General features: G+C 36.9%; 1 protein-coding gene across 3 annotated transcripts in view; it reads left to right on the top strand.

Annotated features, from left to right (window-relative positions):
• Positions 1-23330, top strand: part of CDH18 (cadherin 18) — a 197313-nt gene extending 173983 nt beyond the window's left edge. For 2 of the 3 annotated variants that reach the window (XM_032220477.1, XM_032220479.1), the window contains exons 8-11: positions 368-489; positions 4901-5018; positions 19122-19373; positions 22840-23330. In XM_032220477.1, the coding sequence (XP_032076368.1) occupies positions 368-489; positions 4901-5018; positions 19122-19373; positions 22840-23330 (983 nt within the window). The remainder of the gene's footprint in view (positions 1-367; positions 490-4900; positions 5019-19121; positions 19374-22839) is intronic. The other variant, XM_032220478.1, reaches the window with a different exon arrangement.
• Positions 23331-25421: the final 2091 nt, after the last annotated feature.

The raw sequence follows: 25421 nt of genomic DNA, 5'->3' as shown, positions 1-25421 counted from the left end.
GCTTTCTTGATAACATAAGAATATGCAACAGGCATCTTTCTTTTTTCTATAGCAAGTCACATCCCACATTTTACAAACCTGTTGTTTAATGACATGAGTTCCATTTTTGGAAACTTAGCAAGCTTTACCTGTATCAGATTGCTATTGCATTGGATTCTTCCAAAATAATCTTCTTGAGAGGAAATACCTAGATTTCTTAACAAGTGGTTGTGAATTACTTTTTTCAGCTTCTTTCAGGACCATGGAGAGCACCAGGGACAGACACGTTTTTTGCAGTCAAGAGTGGATTCTAAAATTGCTCATTCACTTTATTTGGACATGTATATGTTTTTAAACTCTGTGGGTTTTCTTTTCTGTTTTTTTACAGACAGCCCTGGGCTCTTGAGCCATGTCCCTGTTGAAATTAAAATCCTCGATGTTAATGACAACCCTCCGGAGCTTGCCAGGGACTATGATGTTATTGTCTGTGAGAATGCAAAGCCCAACCAGGTCAGTTACTAATTACACACTTAAGGTTAAATCCAAAAAAAGTTCAATGAGGAAAAAAAAATCAAGGGTAGTAGTATAAATTGCTTCTTAAACAGCCGAATAGTTCTACAAAACCTGAGACAGAAGACTTAATACTTTCATGCATTTATTTTCATATTCTGGCATATTAAAATCCTAACTGTCAGCCTCTGCTTCGCTGCTGCTTCGGTTGCCATTGAAACGGGGAGGGGGGGCATGGTATTTGGGAGGGGAATTATTATGTGCTGGAGGATTGTTATTAGAAGATGTCCTGACCATCTCTCTGCGCATGTGGCAGAAGGGAGTTTCCCGCCAAGGCCAACTGTCCAGCATTTTAGCCTGATGATGCTTTTTGAAGATATCTCCCACCTGGCGGTTGGGTGAATTATTATTGGACTATGAAATGGGGTGCCAAGGGGAGGGGATTGAATTGTACATGATATCCATTGCTTTCGCGCCAATTTACTCAGACTCAGCTTAAAGTCAGGTGCTGCTTCATTTAATAACCAGGAAAGAAGCCACTCAACTCCATTCTTAGAATTAAGTGTACTTTTACTAATTACAAACGATGATTAGCAAAGCAAAGCTGAGTCTGAGTAAATTGGCGCGAAAGCAATGGCACCACGCTACAACATTGAAAAAAGTATTTGGTTAGAATGTAATTCAAAGGAGGTTTGCTCCATATTTCCAATTTTATGCCTGAGAACTGCAAATGTCTCAAGTGGGGAAGGGGGAAATGTGAGTTTCCTTGTGACAGTTTAAAGGTTTTGACAACATTCATAGTAAATGATAATGCATTTACTTAAACGAATATATATTGATATTAAAGTAATCTTTTGATTCAGGGACATAAGTAGAGGTTCCCCACCCCCCACCCTGCCAAACTCAAGCACAGCGACCGAGGCTTTTCTTTCCCAGCTTAAACAATGTCTTACCCACAATTTGTCATCACTTTATATGGGATAAAATGAACTGCATATAATAGCTGTCAGATTTTTGCTCATGCTGCACTTCAGACCTAAGTTATAATTGGGGAAATAACATAATCCCCAACAGTGTTACTGTTTTTTCTGATTTAATCATTTTGCCTGGCAATGCATAAGTAGGCAGGTGGAAATCATGTCGGCTGCTGTTGGACTGAATTAGCAACATCATCCAGAGATTGGCATTGTGGGCGAAAAGGTCTCATTTATAACTCTTCTCTGGAATGTGAATCTTCATCTCTTCAGAGTATATCGTATATTGGTGTCGATGTTCCTGTAGGTTTTTTTTTTCCTGATTATGCTGGAAAATAGAGTTTTCTACTCTGAGAACTTTCCATAATTTAATCAATCAATCAATTAAGTTTGAAGTTTGAAGTTTTATTTCATTTGTATGCCGCCCTTTTCCCTGTAAGGGACTCAGGGCGGCTCACAACTCAAACAAGGGAAGGGGGATACAGACCATTGACAACAACACAAAACAATACATAGTTAAAAAGCGCAACAATCATACCATTCGAGACGGGGGCAACGGTTCTTTAGCCCCAGGCCTGTCGGAACAGCCAGGTTTTAAGGGCTGTACGGAAGGCCTGGAGGGTGGTGAGGGTTCGAATCTCCACGGGGAGTTCGTTCCAGAGGGTCGGAGCAGCCACAGAGAAGGCTCTCCTCCAGGTAGTCGCCAGTCGGCACTGGCCGGTGGATGGAATTCGGAGGAGGCCTAGTCTGTGCGATCTAATCGGTCTGGTGGAGGTAATTGGCAGCAGGCGGTCTCTCAAGTGAATACAACTGGGAGGAACCTTGGAGTCAACTAGTACACACACACACACACACACACACACACACACACACACAATCAAGCAGATGACCCTACACCATTTCACACAAGTGGCGTTCCAGTCTTTTCTTAAAAGCCTACATCTTATGTAGCACCTACAACTTCTGAAGCCAAGCTGTTCCACTGCTTAATCATTGTCACACTGTTAAGAAGTTACTTCTTAATTCCAGATTGCTTCTCTCCTTGATTAGTTTCCATCCATTGTTTCTTGCCTTGCCTTCTGATACTTTGGAAAATAAGTTGATGACCTCTTCTTTGTGGCAGGCCCACAAATACTGGAATGCTGCTATCATGTCACCCCTAGCCCTTCTTTTTGCTAGCTTAGTCGTACCCAATTCCCGCAATTTTTCTTCATATGTCTTTGCCTCCAAGCCCTTAAGCATCTTAGTTGCTCTTCTTTGCACTTTTTCCAAAGTCTCAACATCATTTTTTTGTAATGTGGTGACCAAAACTGGATGCATTATTCCAGGTGTGGTCTTCCTAAGGATTTATAAAGTGGTGCTAGTGCTTCATGTGATTTTGATTCTATGCCGATGTTTATACAACCAAGGATTGTATTAGCTTTTTTGGCTGATGCTGCATACTGCTGGCCCATGTTTCTGATCAAAAAAGGATTCAAAAAATCCTCTTACAGCTAATGTTTTTGAGTTAATGTTTACCAGGATTCAAACCTAACTTAAAAGACACAAATGCGGTTTGAATAAATGCCCCAATTATTCATGAACCAAATCTTAATTTCATGGGACACATTTTATTTAAAAAGAGTGAATAGTAATGATGACTAGTCCACATTTTAAGAGAAGATTGAAATGACATTGCAATTTCAAGCAAGTCAAAAAAAGTATTAATAAGATTTATACAACCTATTGGGAGCAGTTTCAAATCCTATCAATCATGCAGCCATCAAGTTGCCTTACGAAGTGCATGTTTCCCTTCACTGGCAGTTTTCAAATAGAGATTGGATAATTTTCTGCTCAAAATATTTTGAGAACCTTCCCTGAGCAGATAACTAGACCAGATGTCCTCTGAGATCCCTTCCAACTTTGATTCTGCAACCCCTTCCATGTTTATGATTCTATTGACCTACAATAGAATCATAAACAAGTAGCTTAAATAAGGTCATACTTAGACCTATATACTGGTCCACAGTGCTTTACAGCACTCTCTGAATGGTTTACAGTGTCAGCATTTTGTCCACTACAATCTAGATCCTCATTTTACTGACCTCAGAAGGCTGAATCAACCTTGAGCTGGTCAGGATCGAACTCCTAGCTGTGGGCAGAGTTAGCCTACACTACTGCATTCTAACCACTTCGCAACCACAGGTCTTCATTGTTCAGAAAATAAGTGAATACATCTGAGTGCTAAGGTTGTATTTAGTTCATTTCTTAAATGTTTCCCTCTCCAAATAATTCTAATAGACTAATAAATGACACCAGCCAAGTATAAAAGGATATACTTGGCGCCAGCTCAGACAAATACTATGTTAACAAGCTGAGCTTACATGATCTTACTGAGTTCCGTCAAAATTAAAATCCAGTTCATATAATGTATAACCCTAAGAATATATTACAATGATGTCTTGTTGTTGATAAATAATTTTAATAAGGGAATAATTAAAAATTGGTCTGTCTATCTATATCTATATCTATATCTATATCTATATCTATATCTATATCTATATCTATATCTATATCTATATCTATATCTATATCTATATCTATATCTATCTATCTATCTATCTATCTATCTATCTATCTATCTATCTATCTATATATATATATATATATATATATATATATATATATATATATATATATATATGTTGCATTTGTGCTGATAAATAAATATAGGAAGACTAGTATAGATCTATTTCAAGCTATTTAGCTCTCATCAGCTAGCCATACCCTTACTGGGATTAGAACCTGTATTGTATTACATATTAGGCAGTTGTGTTAACCACTAAGCCACAAGGTTCTCCTCCTTTATCAGCTGAGCCAGGGAAATAGGTATGTATTTAGTGTCACAACCCCTGGTATGCCCAAATATGGAATATTTAGAATATTTTGTTGAAAAATGAAGGAATAAGATTTCTGTTTGAATGTATGATGTACAAGGCTAATAATGAACATAAGCATACCCGATAGTTGATTGGTGGAATTATGCATACTTGAAAATAGTGACATACAAATATAAATGGTTGGTAACATTTTTTTTTCACATTGGGATTTGTGATTATATAAAGGTATACTGTTATCAAATAGACAATCAAGAATGTAAGGGAATTTGGTTTATTGGGAAAAAAACAATAATACTAATTGTAATTGAACATATACTGTACAATGAAAGTAAGGTATTTAGTTATACTAGATGAAAAATCTGTGATGGTAAATGTTATTCAAGAATATGGATGTAAAAACACCTGTAACCAAACGACATGCTGTATGTGATGATGCCTTTTTTTGTCTTTTTTTTGTTGTGTGTGTGTTGTCTGTTTAATAAAAACAGAAATTTATATTTAAAAAAATTAAAATCCAGTTCAAAGGTAATTAGACCCTTTATCCTATGTTCTTTACAGGTTATTCAGATGATCAGTGCCACTGACAGAGATGACATTACAGAAGGGCGAAGATTTCATTTTGCTCTCGATGACAATTTTTCTTTGAATCCCAACTTTACATTAAAGGATAATGAAGGTAAATTAAAATTAAAAAAACATAACTGACTAGACAGGGCCCTATGTTTGACTGCAGTGTTTCATTGAATAGAATAACTTCTTCCAATGTGCAAAAAAACGTAGTCAATCAGGATAACAGTGTTTTGTTACAAAGGGTTCCATAGTCATATTTGTTTGATTGTCAAGCAAACTATATCCAGTAATCATCTGGGAAAAAAATAACCTTGCTGTATTTTCTACTCTTAACTATATATTGTTGTATTTCTCATTTATGCTGTAGGCAGTTTAAAATATTTTACAGTGATTTGCTGGAACTAAGAAGCTTCAATTTCTTAGTTAAAGACCTCCATCCTCACGGCAGATATTAGTGGTTTTGTTGTCTCTCTGAAAGGTCAGAATTAGGGAAAACGGGTGAAATGTTTCTTCTTATGATGTTATACCAGTAATAAAAGAACATAAAATTGTAAAATATTACCAGAGTTCATTTTCAGCTGGGAAAAAAACCCATTCAGTAAAATGGATATGATAATGATAATGCCTCGTTTTATACTAACCTACGAAATGACTATTTGTTGATGGATACACTTTAATAAAATATTATAGTACAAGCTAGATATTTTCCCACCAAGCTTTAGAAAGACAATTCTTACATTGATAGCAGTGTAAGAATTTCATGAATGGGATTTGCCATCTTTGGCATTTAAATTTGTTTATTTTTAAATGCATTATGTTTCTGATTTATTCAATAGCATATCTTTTATTGTTGTATAAACTTCTATAAAATGTTCATGCTTCTAGGAAAACAACATTACTTTGTACAAATCAATATATCAAGTAGCAGCTAACAACCTTGGCTCTAACTTAGAAATAAAACAACCACAATCTTTGTTAGGAATTGAACTTCCTAACAGTCCTGGAAGTAATGGAACTTCCAGGACTATTGGCTGAATTGTATTTTTTTTAATGGAAGTTTAAAAACATCCTAGAAGAAGGCAGAGTAATACTGCTAGGAAATTATATAGTCTCCAGCAACTGGCTTTAGTCCAGCCCAGGAGTAATATCTGGTCATCCTTGGCTGTTCTGTAAAAGTTACATAAGCTTGGATCTTAGATGAAGAGATGACAATCTAGAGATTTTAGGGTTTAGATTAGGCTGAGAAATCAAAACAATCAAAGAAACCAACACCATCTTGGAGAAGATAATACAATCAATTTCCTTTTTTTTTGGATGTGAACATTCCATGAACATTAAAGAATGTAATGCAACAATAAGACTTTAACTTTTGAAACAAGAAGGTTACTGCATTCATGGTGGGTAGTCAAATGGGATATTGGCAATTAAATACAAAATGTACATGAGATGTGTGGTTATATTTTGCCACAGATTTGTTTCTTTGAATTCATGTTTTTGCCATAGTTTTAGACTCTCTGGGGCGAGAGCCAATTAGCCTTAAAAATGTTTCTGACAGGTTGAGAAGCTGACATGTGAAATTTAAAAGATTTCCCCTTCAGAGGAATGTACTGGAGGAAACAATTGAAAAGCATACAGATAGAGAGAAGGGGGAGGAATTCTGGGAGTTAGCTTCTTTTACTTCATTGGGAATTCACTACTGTTTCCCTTGCTATTTACTACTGACCCCTTTGTTCATTAGTAATGCAATCTTCTTGGCCTTGAAGAGACCTCTCCGCAAGTACCAAATATATTAGATTTCCACCTCTTAGGGCAGAGAGAAATGCCCACTGTCAAAGGGGGCAATCGGATCTTCAAAGATGCCTTCCAGCCCCTGTGGAAACCTCAAAACCCATGATTTTCCAATATCAGTTTATTGTTTTTAATTTGTTTATTGTTTTAATTTGATCCGCCCACTCCCAAAGGACTCCGGGCGGCTCACAATAAACAAGGGAAGGGGGATAAATAGACAAAACAACACTTTAAAATACGGAACATTCACAGTTTCCATGGGGCTGGATGTTTCACAAGCCACCCGGCCTGCTGGAGCAGCCGGGACTTGGTGGCTTTGCGGAAGGCCGGGAGGGTAGTAAGGGTCCGGATCTCCATGGGGAGGTCATTCCAGAGGGCTGGAGCTGCAACAGAGAAGGCTCTCCCCTAGGGAGTCGCCAGCCGACATTGGCTGGCAGATGGAATCCAGAGGAGACCTAACCTGTGAGATCTAATCGGTCTATGGGAGGTAATCGGCAGGAGGCGGTCTCTCAGGTACCCAGGTCCGATGCCATGTAGGGCTTTATAGGTAACGACCAGCACCTTGAAGCGGGTCCGGAGACTAATGGGTAGCCAGTGCAGCTCGCAGAGGATAGGTGTGACATGGGTGTACCTGGGTGCACCCACAATCACTCGCGCGGCTGCGTTCTGGACTAACTGTAGTCTTTGAACACTCTTCAAGGGCAGCCCCATGTAGAGCGCATTACAGTAATCCAGTCTTGAGATCACAAGGGCGTGAGTGACTGTCTGAAGGGCCTCCCGATCCAGGTAGGGTCGCAATTGGTGCACCAGGCGAACCTGGGCAAAGGTCCCCCTGGTCACAGCCGACAAATGGTGTTCTAAAGTCAGCTGGGGATCCAGGAGGACTCCCAAATTGCAGTTTCCAAAACCAGAAAGCAATTTGGGAGGCATTTCATGTGCATTGCAGAAAAATGGGATTTGCAGTCCTCAAATATTTTTTAACATGTAGAAAAAGGTGGCCTAGTTTTAGACCGGGTCCCAGTGGGACCAAAAGTGAGGAACATCTGAAGTAAGACATCTTCCTCTTCCCTCACTTTTATCCTGTTGATATGATCTAACTCTACCTCTAATTTCAAAACATCTCTCTATTTTTTTCTTTATTTATTTAGAAAGGGACAGAGATTAAAAACTACAGACAAAATGACAAAATGCAAATATTGCATGGAAGTGTTTGTAGAATAATGTAAGTTTTTTTTTTAAAGTAGAAACTATTACATTACAAAAAGAAAAAATGTCACTTTTGTCCTTGGATTAAAACAAAGCCAAAGATGCTTTCTTGACAGTTTAACAGTTTTTAGGATTTTTCAAAACGCTTATATCTAATATTAGTAAAAATCAAATTATAGATCAACTGAGAGATCTGTAATAATGAAAAATACAATTAAAGAGTTTGAAACCTTTATTTTAAGGGAACCCTAATGTCAGATGTGATAGCAAGCCGCATATGGAATTGGAGTCCATAAGAAATTTACAGCTCATTTTATAGACATACAAGATTTAGTAATCAATACCTATCACCAACACGATCTACAAAAACTTGTCGAAAATGAAATGCTCCACCGTTTGTGGGTAGCAGTAATTTACATTTCCCAAAATGTCTTTTTGAACAGCTGTCTTTTTATAGCTCTCTGTAAAAGCAGTAAGGAGGCAATAGTCTAGATATCCAAGATTTAGTTCTTCCAATGTTGGGAGTTGGGGACATCACTGAAAAATCTTAAGACTGGGTTCACTGAAAGTAGCATTCCTTCAGTAGCAGCAGCCTCAATAAGCCTTTCTCCACCCAATTCTTACTGTACAGATATATTCAATGTGTAGAAAATTGATACAGAATAAGAGAATTTGGAAGCAAATTTGAAAAAGGTGCTATCTCTTTTTTTATAGCAGTTTTTTTTATTATTTTTCCCTTCTACAACACCTTACAGTCATTACATCAACATTGTTGTGTCATCATACCTGTACATGTATATAATATTCCGCTTCTATATTTACACACTTTATACACAGTTCTCTCTGTCTCTCTCTCTCTCTCTCTCTCTCTCTCTCTCTCTCTCTCTCTCTATCTATCTATCTATCTATCTATCTATCTATCTATCTATCTATCTATCTATCTATCTAATTGTTTTTTGGCTTAATTAATTTTATTCCTGTTTTGCAGCCATTTGTACCAATTGTTCCAAATTTCATAACATTCCGACTCTTCTTTTATCTTTTAATTTCAGTGTTAATTTGTCCATCTCTACACAATCCAAAGTTTTTTTTATCACTAATTCATCCGAGGGGCTATTATTTTGTTTCCAGCATTGGGCAAATGCTCTTCTAGCTATGGTTAGCAGATGTGTTAATATGTACTTAATTTTCTTTGTATATTTCCCTTTGATTATTCCCAGTAGAACGATTTCGGGTTTGTATTTTACCTGTTCTCCTGTAATTTCTTGCACCCATTTCCAAATTTTTGTCCAATATTTTTGTGCAGGTCCACCATATGTGATAATAAGTCTCTTGTACTTTTTTATACTTCCAGCAGGTCAGATTCATGTTTGGGTACATTTTAGCCAATCTTGTTGGTGTTAAATGCCAACGATAAAACATTTTGTATATATTTTCTTTAAGTGCTGCTGATCATATTAGTTTATAATTTGTGTTCCAAATTATACTCATTCACTCAAGGTGATAGCTTTCTTTTTTCTTTGAAAAAAAACTCCCTTAATTTCCCCCAGCTCATTCAACAGTTAAAAATCATTTGGGTAGCTATTTGTAGAGAGATGGAGATGCCTTTGCGGAAATAATCAGAAACCATTTACTGAAATTAGAAGACAGAAACCTTTCTTTAGCCATGAAAAAGGAGATAGGAAGAAGATCAGATTGGCCTTATCTAAGAATGAGAGAAGGTAAAGCACAATTATTATTATTTTTTGCAAAATATTGTTCCTATAGTCTATCTCAATAAAACATTGCTATTGTCTTCCTATGCAATTGGTTTCTTGATCTTGTCAACCTTGTAGCATTATAAATGTTTGAGACAAAATGGAATAGTACAGAAAATTGTTTTCAGTTTACACATCTACACATGTTACACATGTTTGAAACTAACCCATGTCATACTGAGAAACAATGAAAATTTATTTGCTTGAAAAAAATGTTGGGAAGAAGATCATAAGGAAAGTCATTCTCTGGGACCAAGAAAGAATTGTCATTTCCTATTTAAGCAATATTATATAAACAGACAAACATACACTGATATTATCTTTATTAACAACTTAAACTAGTTGACATAATGCCAACTGATTCTTGAGAACAACTGTGTTATTTAGAAAAATAATATATTCTTTTGCGTTAGCATTTTTGTCTCTCCATATATCTATTGGTTTTAAATTGTCCATCATACCAAAAAGAACTTTTGGTATTTCCTGTCTGTTGTCTTAAAATCTTTCTCGAAAGTTTTGCCTTCTGGGGCAAATTAAATCATTCCAGTAACCTATTAAACACTAATTTTCCGATGGCAAGTCCATTAATATATCCATAACTCCTTTGAAAAATGTAACTGTGTCTTCATTTGGTGCATAAATTCCTATTATCAAAGTCTTGGCCCTTTGAATTGTAATTGGGAGTTCATGTACAAAAGAATTCTATTTCCTGTTTTAATCCCCACCGAAATAAATTATTTACCCTAATTTTTGCAAATCAGTTTTCTATTTTCTAATTTGTATTCCTTGAATCTTGTTTTACTAATCTTTAAAATAGTGAAAATAAAATAAAATAATTTTCTTTTTAAAGAATCATTAGCTTTATTTATATTCCATGCTAGGCATTTATCATCCATATTTATGCCAAAAATTTAGAAAAAATCAATACCTGTAGCACCTAGAATAGTGGTTTCCTTCTCAGTTTCTTGTTTATAGCTGCTCAGAGTCAAGTGGATATGCCTTTTTTATATTGTAAAGCTGAAATAATATTTCATTACAGGTGTGCATTTAATGACGTGACTTTAGATTGTGGTATCCATAGTAGCAAGTGCTTGACTATGTTCTCACAGGATTACATTTTCACATATATGTTGATAGTATATAATCATCCATACATTCCTAAAGAGTGTTAAGAAGCGAATGTTCATAGAATCAGAGTGTGAAAAATAGATTTTACTGATGTGCTAAATGCTTTAAATTTGATTAGCTGAAATGCCTTATTTCAAACTGTTTCAAGTTGGAAAAAGCTATTTTGTATTCCAGCTGGGCTTTTTCAGATACTTTGAAAAGTTTTAAGCTCGAAATAATATCCAAAGTAACAAAAAAGCATTAATTTCAAACTGAAATAACTGTTTTAAACTTGATAACAGACATTTTAAAATGATGCATAACTATTCCTTTTGGGTAAAGCACACAGAATGATTATCAAAGCAAAAACAGATAGATAAATTATAACTAGATACAAATATTTGGGAGGAAATATATCAGCAAAAGGAAAAGAGAATCAAGTGAATAAACAAAGGATTTTCTAGTATTCCAATAAATGACTAAAAATAACCAAATATACTATATCATTTACAAGCATTTAAAATCACCATTAAACCTCATGTGGAATAGCAATATCAAGAGCAACGTATGATGAAGTATGAATCATCAAATTAAATAAGGAATTGTGCTAAATAAAAATAAAGTATTAACATACAAAAGAAAACAGGAAAATAGTAAAAATCAATGAAAAATAAAAAACATTAATAAATTATTTGCTTACAAATTATACTCTCCCATCCTATTCTAACTAATTCTAACTAACTAATTGAAATCAACATAGTAGTACATGTATTTATATTATACTACTATAATAAGCAAGCATTAGGAATTTTTTCTGATTTCTTGTTACACAGCAAGGCAAAGATTGCCATTTAGAGTAGGATTTCTCTTGGTAAGATTGTCAACTAATCAATAGAATTTGAGTAATTATCCAGGGTTCAGTAAAGGGTGTTAATCTACATACTACTAAAACTCTCATATCTGTTTGATACTTTAATTGGGTGAAACACTGCATCAGAATAACAGAATTGAAAGGGACCTTGGAAGTCTTCTGGTCCAACTCTGCTCAGGGAGGAAACTCTATACGGTTTCAGATAAATGTTATTCAATCTCTTCTTTAAAATATCCAGTGTCGGAGCACTTACAACTTCTGGAGCCAAGTCACTCCATTCTGATTTATTGTTCTAGTTGTCAGGAAATTTCTCCTTAGTTCTAGATTGGTTCTCTGTTCTGACCCCCCTCGTTCCACACCAAAGCACACTCTGAGCCAGAGATAAATTACGGCATTTAATTAAGGGTCCTCGGCAGCAACCCAGCACAGACAAGCTAATAGTTAATAAAGTTAATAGTAAGACAACAAAACCTCGGTGGCTGAAAGCCAAGCAGAAAAAACAGATAAGGACCTTGGCAGCAACTCAGACAAACTCAGGCAGCAATAAACACAGATAAGGCTTGGCAGCAGTCCAGCCTGCCAAGCTCACAGTAATGTCCTCCGACATTCAATCCTGCGTTGACTTCTTCAAAGAGGGGTGTGTGCACAAGTCTGGAGAGAAGCCTAATGACTTGCTGAGTGCAATTACCTCCTGTAATAGCGTAATTGTTCCTGACGCCTAGTAGCTCTTTGATGGCGTGTATCCAGGAACAACTCACTGCTGGCTTCCGGCTCACTCTCCCTTGTCTCCTCTCCACTGGTCCAAGGCTCAGGTGCCTCCTGGTGGCCAACCAGCCTCTCTGCGCCCTGCTCAGAGTCAGAACCCTGTCCAGGGTCCTCCACATCCTCCAGAGCCGACTCAGAGGGCCCCTCGCTGTCGGAGTCTGGTGGCAGCTCCAACGGCTCCTGCTGGGCCACAACAGTTCTCTCTTTGATTAATCTCCGTCCATTGCTTTTTGTCTTGTCCTCAGGTGCTTTGGAGAATAGGTTGACCCCCCGCCCTTATTTCTGGCAACCCCTGAGATAACGGTACACCGCTATCATGTCACATCTAGTTCTTCTTTTCATTAAACTTGATATACCCATTTCCTGCAAGCAGAAACAACATGGTTGCTTCAGTGCCACCATTGCACTGTCACAGTCAGCCATGTTTATATGATCCTCTTTCCCTGGCAGGTTCCCACAAGTCACCAAGAAAAAATTGATATCATTGCTGACCCTCCTACACTCATTGCCACCCTTCTACTAGGAAGTCTTTGCTTTTGGGAAGCTTGCCGGAAGAAAGTCAATGGGAAAATGGTCACAAGCGCACTCCCTTGTTCCTTCCTCCACTGCTTCTATGAAAGGAAGGGAAGGGAAAGGGAAGGGAAGGAAGGAAAGAAGGAAGGAAGAAGGGTCAGTGTATGACAGTTCATGACTTGGCAGAGACATGGTAACAAGGTCAGCTAATGAATAGGCATAGCAACTAAGTCAATCAATGCAGGCTGTTTGGAAACTGAAACAGTATTTGCTGTTGCAACAAGGAGACAGCAAGGAGCCTGGGCGTGGCTTAGCTCTAAACTTGTCTGCTGCTCTGAACTAAAACTAAAACTCTCCTCTGCCTGTGTTTACTTGTGTTTACTACCACATTGCAAAACCTGCATTTGGTATTGTATATTTACTTTGTGTTATATTATATATAAAGAGAAGTTAATGAATCCTGCTGAATCAGTTACTTATGTGTGCTTTCTGGATGTGATTACTGCAACAAACTGTAACAGGGAGGGAGGGAGGAAGGGAGGGAGGGAAGGAGTGAGAGATAGTACCTCATTGGAAAAACCTCAAAGTTATCACATGTACAAAAACATCACTACAACTTTCCACTTTAAAGTGTGTTCCCCTTCATTAGACTAACACTAATAATGAACTGTATGGTGCAAGAATAATCATGGATAATAATCCTATATTTTCAAATATATTTGAAAGCACTGTTGCAACTATTCTAAAAGAAATCTTAATGTGGAATAAAAGTCTTGCACTCAAACATACTGATTTTTTTTTCACATTTGACTCTCCTGTGAGACAGTGGTTTTAATTTTTATTATTAGAGACAGAAAAACTATCTAGGTGCAAATCAATAAGTTTTCTATGCATGGCAGATATTAGAATTTTTCACTTCTGACAGTCTGTATGTCAACTATAGTGAGAAACATTTCTAACTTCATGTGAATACATATTTTAATTGCCTTAAAACTGTCGGTGGGAATCCAGATGGTAGAGGAGATTTTTTTTAAAATTATGACAGTTGTATTTAATTTCACATGTTATTGAGGATTGTTATAATTGAAGAAAAATAAAATTATAGAGTGCTCAGTAGTTTTCAGGATTTTGACATGTGCATAGTAATGTTATTTTCAAAAGTCTTCCTTCATTCTCTTCCCAGTGAAAATATTACCCAAAGCTTGTTTTAAATGTCAGTCTTTCAGGATTCCTACCCTTAATGCATTTCTATATTTGTGAATTTTATTTTTACTATTATGCTACAAATTGCTTTTTACAAAAGCATCTTTCCATATTTGTGGAGTTTGTTCCTGTCCTTCAGCCAGCTTGGCCTTTCATCTTTGAAATATAATTTTCTCTCTCTACTTTTATCTCCTTTTTCACTTGCACCAATGCTCACATTTCAATTCTCTTTCAGCCCTCTTCCCTTTACAGGTAATCTTTGGAGTTTATTTTTTTTTTTCATTTCTATGCTTCTCATGATTTTTATTTTTGTATTTTTGTATGTGTGTGCATCTGAACTTCTTCCAGTCATCAAATAAGCCTCTCTTTTACTTTTGAGTCTGCAGTTTGGTGAAAAGCACTTTAGTCACATAAGAGTACACATTGTTATGAAGCTGATCATGTTCTTCTGACCAATTTAAACGAGAAAGCTTTGATCTCTTAACTCAAGCAAAGTCCTGTTGATAAAAGCAGATGGAATCACCCAGTCTATTTCCTTTCTCACATCACTATTGTCTTGGGGAAAATTGCAAGTCTTTATATTGTATTTTAAAATACAACTTTGCCCATCAGACATTAGAATCATATAGAATCCTAATATGGTCAGAAAGGAACCAGGTGAATCAAACCAAAGATGAAGCTACCTAGCATACTTTTTTTTTTTCGTAAGAGCTAACGAAATATTAGAAGAAATTCACAAATATGTCCCAGTTGCATACTCCTGTTGCTTCCCTGGATGTGATCTGGAGAAGTATCCACCTTGGAAACATGTAGGAGAAGGAATGGCAGAACCTGGGGATGGAATTAAAAGAGGGATCAGCCTAGAATCCTTATGTAGCCATAAGCAGACTAAGTTCTACCCCCCCTCCCTGGAATTCTATTCGCCCTTATCTACTGTAATTCCAAGCATTAGTTGAGAAGATTCCTATGCATAGGCATTTTAGCAATAAATCAATTCAACCCTGAACTGCAATAAATACAATAAACCAGTTCTACCCTGAGCTACAAATATTATGTTCTGTTAGCACCAATAAATCAATTTAATCAGCATTTCAGAGTGGACCTGTTCTTTCACACTGACAAAACATAATTGTTTTTTCTTCTTCCTGATGTGAATAACAGAGGGGGAGCATGAGTGAGCCATTATGGATATTAGCTACTGATAACCACAACTTGTCTAATCACCTTTCACAACCTCCATCACATCCTACTATAGGCAAAAAACAAAATTTAACCAGGGCCCATGTGGTTTACATTTTGCTTCTCCTGAAATTCCCATCATTCATTGTCACTGGATGAACTGCAGGTTCTGGGAATAAACAAGAGGAAGATGATTTATTTTTTTTACTTTCTACTTTATTCTTATGGAGAATTTCTGAAGCTGTGTCATTCCAATACAACTTTCCTATTTATTTATTTTTTCTAAATGAAATATTCATAAAGAAGATAATCTAGTTGAAGATATATTTTTTTCTTTAGTATGCTTCTTCTCTAGACTCCCAATATTTGTACAGTTCTTATTATTCACTCTCGAAAGGATTATTATCGAGCTTGAAGAGCTGCAGAAAAGGGCAATCAAAATGATCAGGGGACTGGAGCTATTCTTTTGTGGAACAGACAATTGTATTGGGGGGGATTTATTCTATTTTATTTTGTTCTGTTTTATTGTATTATTCTGCTGAGGGAATGAGCAAGGAGAGACAGAACAAAGGGCTTATATAATGAAGTAGTGTGAAGAAAATAAGGCAAATGTGTGGTGTTTTTTTTTAAATGAAATTTTGAAAGTCCTCAAATGGACTTTTCTTTTTGCAAAACCGCTACATGCTGGATCATAGGTTGAAAAAAAATACACATGATTCCATGCTTGACAAAGACATCAATTCATTTAGCTGTTTAAATGCTTCTTAATTGATGTGTATTTGAAATTCCTGGTGTCCTATATAAAAATATTTTAAGTAGTAGTTTACAGCAGCAGAGACGTACATATCGCATAATTAGAACTTATCAAACTCAACTGATGTGCCTTACGTTTTTTTAAAAAAAAAACCAAAATGTGAGCTATGTCTGTGTATAGATTTCCTGTATTCAGTAAATGCTGCGGGCCATAAAATTTGACTTCTAAAAGTTAGGGGTTTTTTTCTAAGTTTTTATTTATACCTGAATTCACCTTGATAGCATTAATATATATTAGTATGTTTTACATGTTTCAAACTTATGTCTTTGTAAAATCTTGATTTTAATTAGGGTTTTTTCTTAGCAATTTTGAGTTAGTACAGAATGAAAATTGGATTAAGGTATCTTAAATAATATCACAAAAAAGCTATTTATTCCCATGCAATTTTCCTGAATCTTTGCTTTCTATTCATTTTTAGAGTTATTATTCTAAGAAAAACCCAAATGATGAACAATGTATTTTACAGTATTTTAGATTTAGAAATAGGTTGCATGCTACATCATACTGTGATTTTTATACTTCTAATAAATGTGTTTAAAATACAGCCCATTCATTGCAGAATTGTTTAATATCGTGATCCGTCAAAACCGCGGTCCACTAAAGCGTGCCCGATCAAAGCGCGTACGTGACGTCATCAGCAGTGCGACAAATAAAATTAAAAATAAATTAAATTAAAATTAAAATTAAATTAAAGCAAGCCGATTCACATAAAGGTAAGGGTTAGGGTTAGGGTTAGGGTTAGGGTTAGGGTTAGGGTTAGGGTTAGGGTTAGGGTTAGGGTTAGGGTTAGGGTTAGGGTTAGGGTTAGGTTAAGGGTTAGAGTTAGGTTTAGGGTTACATTAAGCATTAGGGTTAGGGTTAGGGTTAGGTTAAGGGTTAGCGTTAGGTTTAGCATTAGGTTAAGGGTTAGGTTTAGGGTTAAGTTAAGGGTTAGGCTTAGGGTTAGGTTTAGGGTTAGGTTTGGGGGGGGGTTAGGGTAAGGTTTTCACGTTAATTTTAAATTTACCGCTCACAGCGTGCCATTTTCGTCGCGCTGTGATGACATCACGTACGTGCTTTCGTCGAACGCACTTTAGTCTACCGCGGATTTGTGGTGGAACTGTTCAATACTGCCTCTATAAACTAGTAGAGAATGATCTGTCCCTTCATTGGAGTGTATATTTAACCAGTTATTGACTTCTTTTTTTTAAAAAAAAAATGTATTTTTTTATTTTCAAACAAACATAAACACGTAAAACATATAACATAAAAAACCTTTTCAACTATACACAGTGTGTCAATTGGTTATAAAATCTTTGTCCTTTCCATAGTCATCACTTGAGCTTTATCAAAAATCACTTATTGTCAATCAAATATCTTTGTATACATTATTATTGTGCTTCATTTGTTTAATTATCACTATTGTTTCGCCATTTTAAACAAGGTATTCTAAATATGTATCCATTTATATTATGATGATTCATTCTATCATCTTCAATATATCCTATAATAAAGATTTTTTTGTATCCTATTCTAAATCATTCTATTATTTTAGCATTAATAACATTCTCTAATAATTTTCAATGCCATGTTTTTTCCATTATTAGTATCATCAATCTAATATACACTTATACAAATTATTAGAATTGTTAAACTTCCATTAAGCATAGCTATTATTATTATATCCTTTTTATATGAGACATATTAAATTTGAAGTAAATTTATATTATGGCATTTCATTACATCATCCTGAAATCATCCAATGATATTGCATCTTTATATTCTACTCTATATGGAATTATTTACCTTTTATAAAAAGGCTTTTCAACATCATCTCCATCATATCACTTACAGTTTATATAAAGTTTCATATTATCAATCTAGTATATATAAATGCTTTATTATCATTATTGATCATTTATTTGACTATAGCTATTATTACTTTATCTTATACATAATACTCAAAATTTAACTACATTTAACTAAATTTTATTGTGACATTTCATTTCATCATCCCATATCCTTCCAGAAATAGTGCAGTCCAATATCTCTTGCCATTTGTAGAATCTGTATTCTCTCTCCCTTGTCTCCTCCCCACTGGTCCAAGGCTCAGGCGCCTCCTGGTGGCCAACCAGCCTCTCTGCGCCCTGCTCGGAGTTGGAACCCTGTCCAGGGTCCTCCACATCCTCCAGGGCCGACTCATAGGGCCCCTCGCTGTCGGAGTCTGGTGGCAGCTCCAACGGCTCCTGCTGGGCCACAACCAGGGACGTGCAGTCACTAGAGGCAAGGGAGGCAGGGCCTCACCAGTCTCCGCAGGGAAAGGAAACAATTTTAAATATTTTTTAAAAAAAATAATTAAAGCCAGGGTAGTTGCTACCAGATTTCAAGTCACAGTGGCTTGGTGTCTGCTCTCAGTATTAACAGAGCTCTGGCTTTTCAAGAGGGGAGGGCAGGGAGAAGCAGAGTTGAAATTGTCTCTGAAACAGCTGGAAAAGGTGCGTGTGTGGGGAGGGGGGAGGAATTCAAAAGGTTTGATCGGAAGGCAGCAGGGGAAGGGGGGGTATGGCAGAGGGGCTGCTTTCAAGCCTTTGGAAAATATATCCAATCCAACTTCTGTGTTTGTGTTTGAGAGGGAGTGAATGAGAGAGGGACCGAAGTTCTCTGTGTGCGTGTGTCTGTTTGAGAGAGGGGGGAGGGAGGGAGAGAGGGAGGAAGGAGGGGGAGGGAAAAGAAAAAAAATGGGAAAACCTATTTTGCAAGGGGGAAAAATGCTGTCGCTTTAAATCGGAACTGAGCATGCCTGGCTGTGGAATTCTGGGAGTTGAAGTCCACAAGTCTAAAAAGTGCCTCACCAGGTCTAAAGCTGACCGCACGTCACTGGCCACAACACTATAGTATGTTACTAAGAGTTACCAGGATATTCCCCAGAAGTTGAAAATGAAACATATAAGAAAAGATAAGATGTATTCTAAGTATGCTTGTATCATCTTTGTTAATACTACGTTGGTCTTGTCCTTGCTCCTATAGATAATACAGCCAGCATCTTGACCCGAAGGAGAAGATTTAGTCGGACTATCCAGGATGTATATTACCTTCCTATTGTCATCTCTGATGGAGGGGTCCCATCTCTCAGCAGTAGTGCCACTCTCGTCATACGGGTATGCGCATGCGAAAGAGATGGTCGTGTGAGGACCTGCCATGCAGAAGCTTTCCTCTCCTCCGCAGGATTGAGTACAGGAGCATTAATTGCCATCCTGCTATGTGTTGTTATTCTCCTGGGTAAGTTCCCCAATTAGTTTCCTTTCTGGAACCTTCACATAATCCCAACAGCATTGTGAATTGCTGTACTGAACCAGGAACTGCAAGAACCAGTGTGATGTAGTGGTTAAGGTCCTGGATTAGGAGTAGGGAGACTCAGGGTCTAATCCTACTCCAGGCATGGAAATCTTGGGCCAGTCTCTCTCTCTCAACCCTTCTCAGCATCAGACTCTGCAACAAGTCAACTGATAAGCAAAATCCTTCCTTAATAGGTTCCATAAAACACTTAGGTCAAACGTGGTGCAAAAATGAAGTAAATCAGCAACCATATGAGGCAAATGCTAAGAAAAATAACAACTGAACTAGGAATTAGTTTCCTTTCTGGAACCTTCACATCAGTGGTGGGTTTCAAAAATTGTTCGAACCTACTCTGTGGGTGTGGCCTCCTTTGTGGGAGTGGCATGCCACCCATGTGACTGGATAAGAAGATGCCGATGACACTTGTCAGAACTACCTTAAATTACCTCACACACAGCACTGGCATGCATATGAATATGATGTCAACTTGTTTTTTAAAAGGCATCTTTGGTTTGCGTTAAAACAACTTCAACACACGCAATGTTCTGATTGCACCACAAACGCAGTAGTCATCCTTACCTTTCACAGAGGCACTGAGTTTTATAAATATGAGCATGATAGTGTAGAATAATCATATCCAAGGACCAGTGGTGGGTTTCAAAAAATTTTGGAACCTCTTCTGTAGGTGTGGCCTGCTTTCCGGGTCCACTGGTGGAACCTCTTCTAACCGATTCGATAGATTTGACGAACCGGTTCTACCGAATAGGTGCGAACTGGTAGGAACCCACCTCTGCTTCACATAATCCCAACAGCGAGTTGGGAGTTCCCAACTGAACCAGGAACTGATAAACAGTAGCTAGAAATACAGGATTCTGGCTTAAAAAATGAATAATTCCAAGCTTGAACTGAATTGATAGGACAGGGAAATCTTTAAAGCAAATAGCTGAGCTTCTGGCATCCAGCGGAATTAATTTTGCAAAGGTCGGTAAGTAATTAGCATTATCGATCTACCAGGTAAGATTTCAGGAAACCACCAACTCAGGTTTCAAGCTAATACACTGAGGGAAAAAGAAAAAAGATAGTCTTTTTGAAATGGATCCCTTTGCCAGGAGGAAGAAAGGGAGACTAAGAAAGCCATTTGCTAATTATCTCTCTGTGGGATGAGCTGATAACAGTCAAAGGCTCATCAATGAAGCAAGAAGATTATTCCATTAGTTAAATGTCCTTGGAAATGCTTTTCCTCGGAACACTTTATGAGTTTACATACTTAAGACTCTTTGAATACTATCCATTAGCTAATATTCTCAATTGGTTGAATTTCACACTATCTGTCCATTCATCCATTCACCCAAATTCACTCAGTTGAGAATATATATGTATATAATGACTATATACCCCCCTTTCTTAATTGCATACAATTAAGTCAATAAATCTAAAGTTCATCCTCAGCTGCCAGGCCTCAGAATTTTAGCCCCCATATTGGCTGTTATGCTTGAGAGTTATTGTTCCAATACATTAAGGACATTGTTTCTCTTCTACGCAGATGTCTTAAATTCTAGTACTGTGTTTGGACATTTCTGATTGAAAAATAAATAGGTGTTTTTCATAGTCTCCTGTGATACTTGAAATCCTTTTCTCCTACGATGCCCAATATGGGTGCTAATGTGGGAGTTTGGAATCAAGAGCCCCTATAAAATCTAAAGAATTGTTTCTCAATCTTAGCTACATTAATAGCAATAGCAATAGCAATAGCAATAGCAGTTAGACTTATATACCGCTTCATAGGGCTTTCAGCCCTCTCTAAGCGGTTTACAGAGTCAGCATATCGCCCCCCACAGTCTGGGTCCTCATTTCACCCACCTCGGAAGGATGGAAGGCTGAGTCAACCTTGAGCCGGTGAGATTAGAACTGCTGAACTGCAGATAACAGTCAGCTAAAGTGGCCTGCAGTACTGCACCCTAACCACTGCGCCACCTCGGCTCATTAAGATGTCCAGACTGGGGAATTCTGGGAATTGAAGTCCACACATCTTAAAATGGCTAAAGTGAGAAGCATTGGTCTGAGGGGCCTTGCTTTCCAGTTTTGGGATTTGAGGATGCTCATATGACCCTTGACAAATAATAATCTTTTACTCAATGTTTAAGGTTGTGAAGATGCAGCTTTTCCATAACGTGAACTGTTATCAAGCAATTAAGGCAAAACTCACACATTATTAGGGTGATTAGAGGCATATGGTATAAATATGCTTGTGTGGACATGCTGATATCACATATAGATGCAAATATTCTCTGTTACAAGCAATTTTTCAACAAAATGCAAGCGTAAATCTATGAGTTCATTTTTCCTGTCAGCCACAAACTTTCATTTTTAGCAATGAAATAATTTTAGTACGTTCATAAATCAAGGCATTTCTACATTGGTTGAAGTGGATTATTTAATCAGTAGGATGTGAGGTTGTTTTGTTGTTACATCTTTGGGTCTTGTACTACTATAATCAGAGGTGGGTTCCTACCAGTTCGCACCTATTCGGTAGAACCGGTTCGTCAAATCTACCGAACCGGTTAGAAGAGGTTCCACCAGTGGACCCAGAAAGCAGGCCACACCTACAGAAGAGGTTCCAAAAATTTTTGAAACCCACCACTGGTCCTTGGATATGATTATTCTACACTATCATGCTCCTATTTATAAAACTGAGTGCATCTGTGAAAGGTAAGGATAACTACTGCGTTTGTGGTGCAATCAGAACATTGCGTGTGTTCAAGTTGTTTTAACGCAAACCAAAGACGCCTTTTAAAAAACAAGTTTACATCCTATTCTTATGCATGCCAGTGCTGTGTGAGAGGTAATTTAAGGTGGTTCTGACAAGTGTCGTCGGCACCTTCATATCCGGTCACATGGGTAATAAGCCACTCCCATCCGGTCACATGGGTGGCAAGCCACTCCCACAAAGGAGGCCACACCCACAGAGTAGGTTCGAAAAATTTTTGAAACCCACGACTGACTATAATAGATCAGTAAAAGGAAGTTATTACATTTTTTTCCCTTCAGAAATATTATAGCATCTTATCTTTCCTGTATTATTGTGGCTCAAATAGCCCAATTCCAGCCCAGAAAATGAATATCTAATTCCAGAACATACTTGGCTATTTTGTGATCATATTAACTGATATTATTATTTTATCTTAGAGTTATAATTATCTCAAAGAGCAAATTACGTTAATGTACTAGTAAGGCACAGATTGATTTCAGCCTAGTTAATGGATAAAATAATAGATAACTCTGCCAAAAAAAAACAGTTAAAATGAATATAACATTAGAGAACTCTGGCAAAATGCAGCTAATCGGTCAACTAGAATGAGTTACCCTTTGGCAGCCCTACTAATATCCTATTCTGATTTTTTCTCATCAGCAATAGTGGTCCTATTCATCACATTGAAACGTAGCAAAAAGGAGCCTCTGGTCATTTCAGAGGAGGATGTCCGGGAAAATGTGGTCACTTACGATGATGAGGGTGGAGGTGAGGAGGATACTGAAGCTTTTGACATTAGCGCTCTGCGGAACCCATCGGCTGCTGAAGAATTGAAATTCCGGAGGGATGTTCGGCCTGAGGTGAAGCCCGCAAGCAAGCATCCCACTTCATCTCACCTTGACAACATAGATGTTCATGAATTTATTAAGCAAAGGCTGGCCGAAGCAGACCTTGATCTGAGTGTGCCCCCATATGATTCTCTACAGACATACGCGTATGAAGGTCAGCGGTCAGAAGCCGGATCTATCAGCTCTTTGGATTCAGTTGCTACACATTCTGACCAGGATTATAATTATCTTGGTGACTGGGGGCCAGAGTTCAAGAAACTAGCTGAACTTTATGGAGAAATAGAATCTGAAAGAACAACTTAATTATCTTGATCATCCCCCAGATATGGAACATTTTAGATCTCCGAGCAACTTGGAAGACAACAATGGCTGAATATCAATATCCTCAAGATGTACACAGTTACTGTAGAAACAAGTGCCCTTTTCTCATTTGAAACGGGGCTCTTCAATTGAAGAAAGTCAAATTTTGAGGAAAAAAAGTACCCTTCCATCGCCAAGAAAAGTTTGTCCCTTTGTGTATATTTTTCATTGCTCAATAAAGTCCGTGGTGCAGTAATAGTAACAATATTTTAAGTAAACCAAGCAATGCCAACATGCTTACAGTTTCCTCAAAATATATCAAAATTACAATGAGTCTACAGTGGGTTTACTTACAGGAAGACCTAATTCTATTTGGTTGGTTGTGGCATTACATAATTAGTTCTGTTTGTAAGCTTAGAAGCTATTGGGTAATTTGATGGGGGCAGAGTAATTTTCTCCTGTTTTATTCAATCCAACGTGTTTTATTTCTTTCATAAGGGGACAGTAGAATTAGTGAAAGATAGTATTCAAGGTTAATAACATTTAGCTGATTTCTTTCTTTCTTTATTTTTTTATTTTAAAAAACTACTGTTAGTGAATGCCACATTGCTGCAAACCACTTCCAATCTTTCTATGCTGGAAAGGTAATGAAGCAACCATTAAATTGCTACTTATTTAAACTTATAATCTTCCCCCCTCTTAAACATTTCTAGCTGATGACATGCTTCCATTCTGTAGTTATTTTGCCTTTTTAAAAAGCCAGATAGATATATATATATATTTCCTTTCACTTAAGGGAAGAGCATATAGTTTCCTTCTGCAATGGAAATGAATAGAATACCTTTTGTTTACAGAAAATGTATTACCTGTTAAGCTATGCAATGGCTTATATTGTCTTATTTTTATTTGGATTGGCAAATATATAGATGAGAGATCTCCCATCAATTATATCCCGATGTAAGTAAACATGATTTGATATAATGGGATTTCCATATATTTTCACATAGGGAACAGAGGAAATTTTCTCAAATTGGTCTTTTCAGGATGCTATAGTTTTTAATTCAAGTCAACCTAGACAGGGTACGGTGGATGGGATTTTACTCTGAAAAATGTAAAGTGGGGAAGGCTGGTATACTTTATTATCTAAACATCTCAGGTGGAATTACCATAAATGACCTGAAAGCACATGCTATATCTTATTGCTAAGTTGGTCAACTCAATATGATGTGCCAATGCGGTAGCAACAATATAAGATATTCACATTATGTTGTTGCAAAGTGGACCTATAAAAGCACATCTAAACAATATATGGAATTATCACATATTTGCTGAAATGGCAAATAACTACCTTTATATTGAATCATCTTAATCAGATGCTTGGAGATGGGAATAACAAGGAAGACAGTGTTGAATGTGACAGATTTTCTTTATCTACTACTTCCTGTTTAGTAGAGTGTATTGTCCCACTTCTACTATATCCTGTTCAGATTCAATCTAATCCACTTAACTTTTCCATATAGAAAAGAAAGACTTCACCTTAGTCAGAAACATATTGGCTATATAGCTTTCTTATATTATAGATTTTTTCCCCAGATTTAATCTAGCAGAATAAAGAAATAATTTCTGTATACCAGAGGCAAAAAATTGGAGCTGTTTGAATGAACATATAATTTGCAACATCTGCCACTGAATTAAAATAGATACATCAGGAAAGGTAGTATCATTTTTTTCATTGCTGTAGTCCATTCTATAGTAGTAGTTCCCCCAAATTTCTCATAATAAAAACACAGCCCTTCCCCGCTCTGAGTTGATAGTAGAGACATGCTTCTCCTAGGTGAAAACTTTTCAAGGTGATTAATTTTACAGTGAATAATATTTAATTTGAGGCAGGCACAACGGGTGTAGTAGAATCATTCAGAAACATACAAAGAAACGTATTGTGTGTAGGCTTTTGGCTTACATAAACCTTTAATAATCCTACTGAATTATTACAGTAGCTAAACAGTTTGCCAAATCAGTCCCCTTTCTTCTACCTTGGGTGAGATGTGATGGTTTCTCTGCTTCCTATCTTCTCTAACTGCTCTGCAATGTGAT

The sequence above is a fragment of the Thamnophis elegans genome, chromosome 6 (genome assembly GCF_009769535.1).
Source record: "Thamnophis elegans isolate rThaEle1 chromosome 6, rThaEle1.pri, whole genome shotgun sequence".
Lineage (NCBI taxonomy): Eukaryota > Metazoa > Chordata > Lepidosauria > Squamata > Colubridae > Thamnophis > Thamnophis elegans.
This window is presented reverse-complemented; position numbering and strand designations above follow the sequence as displayed.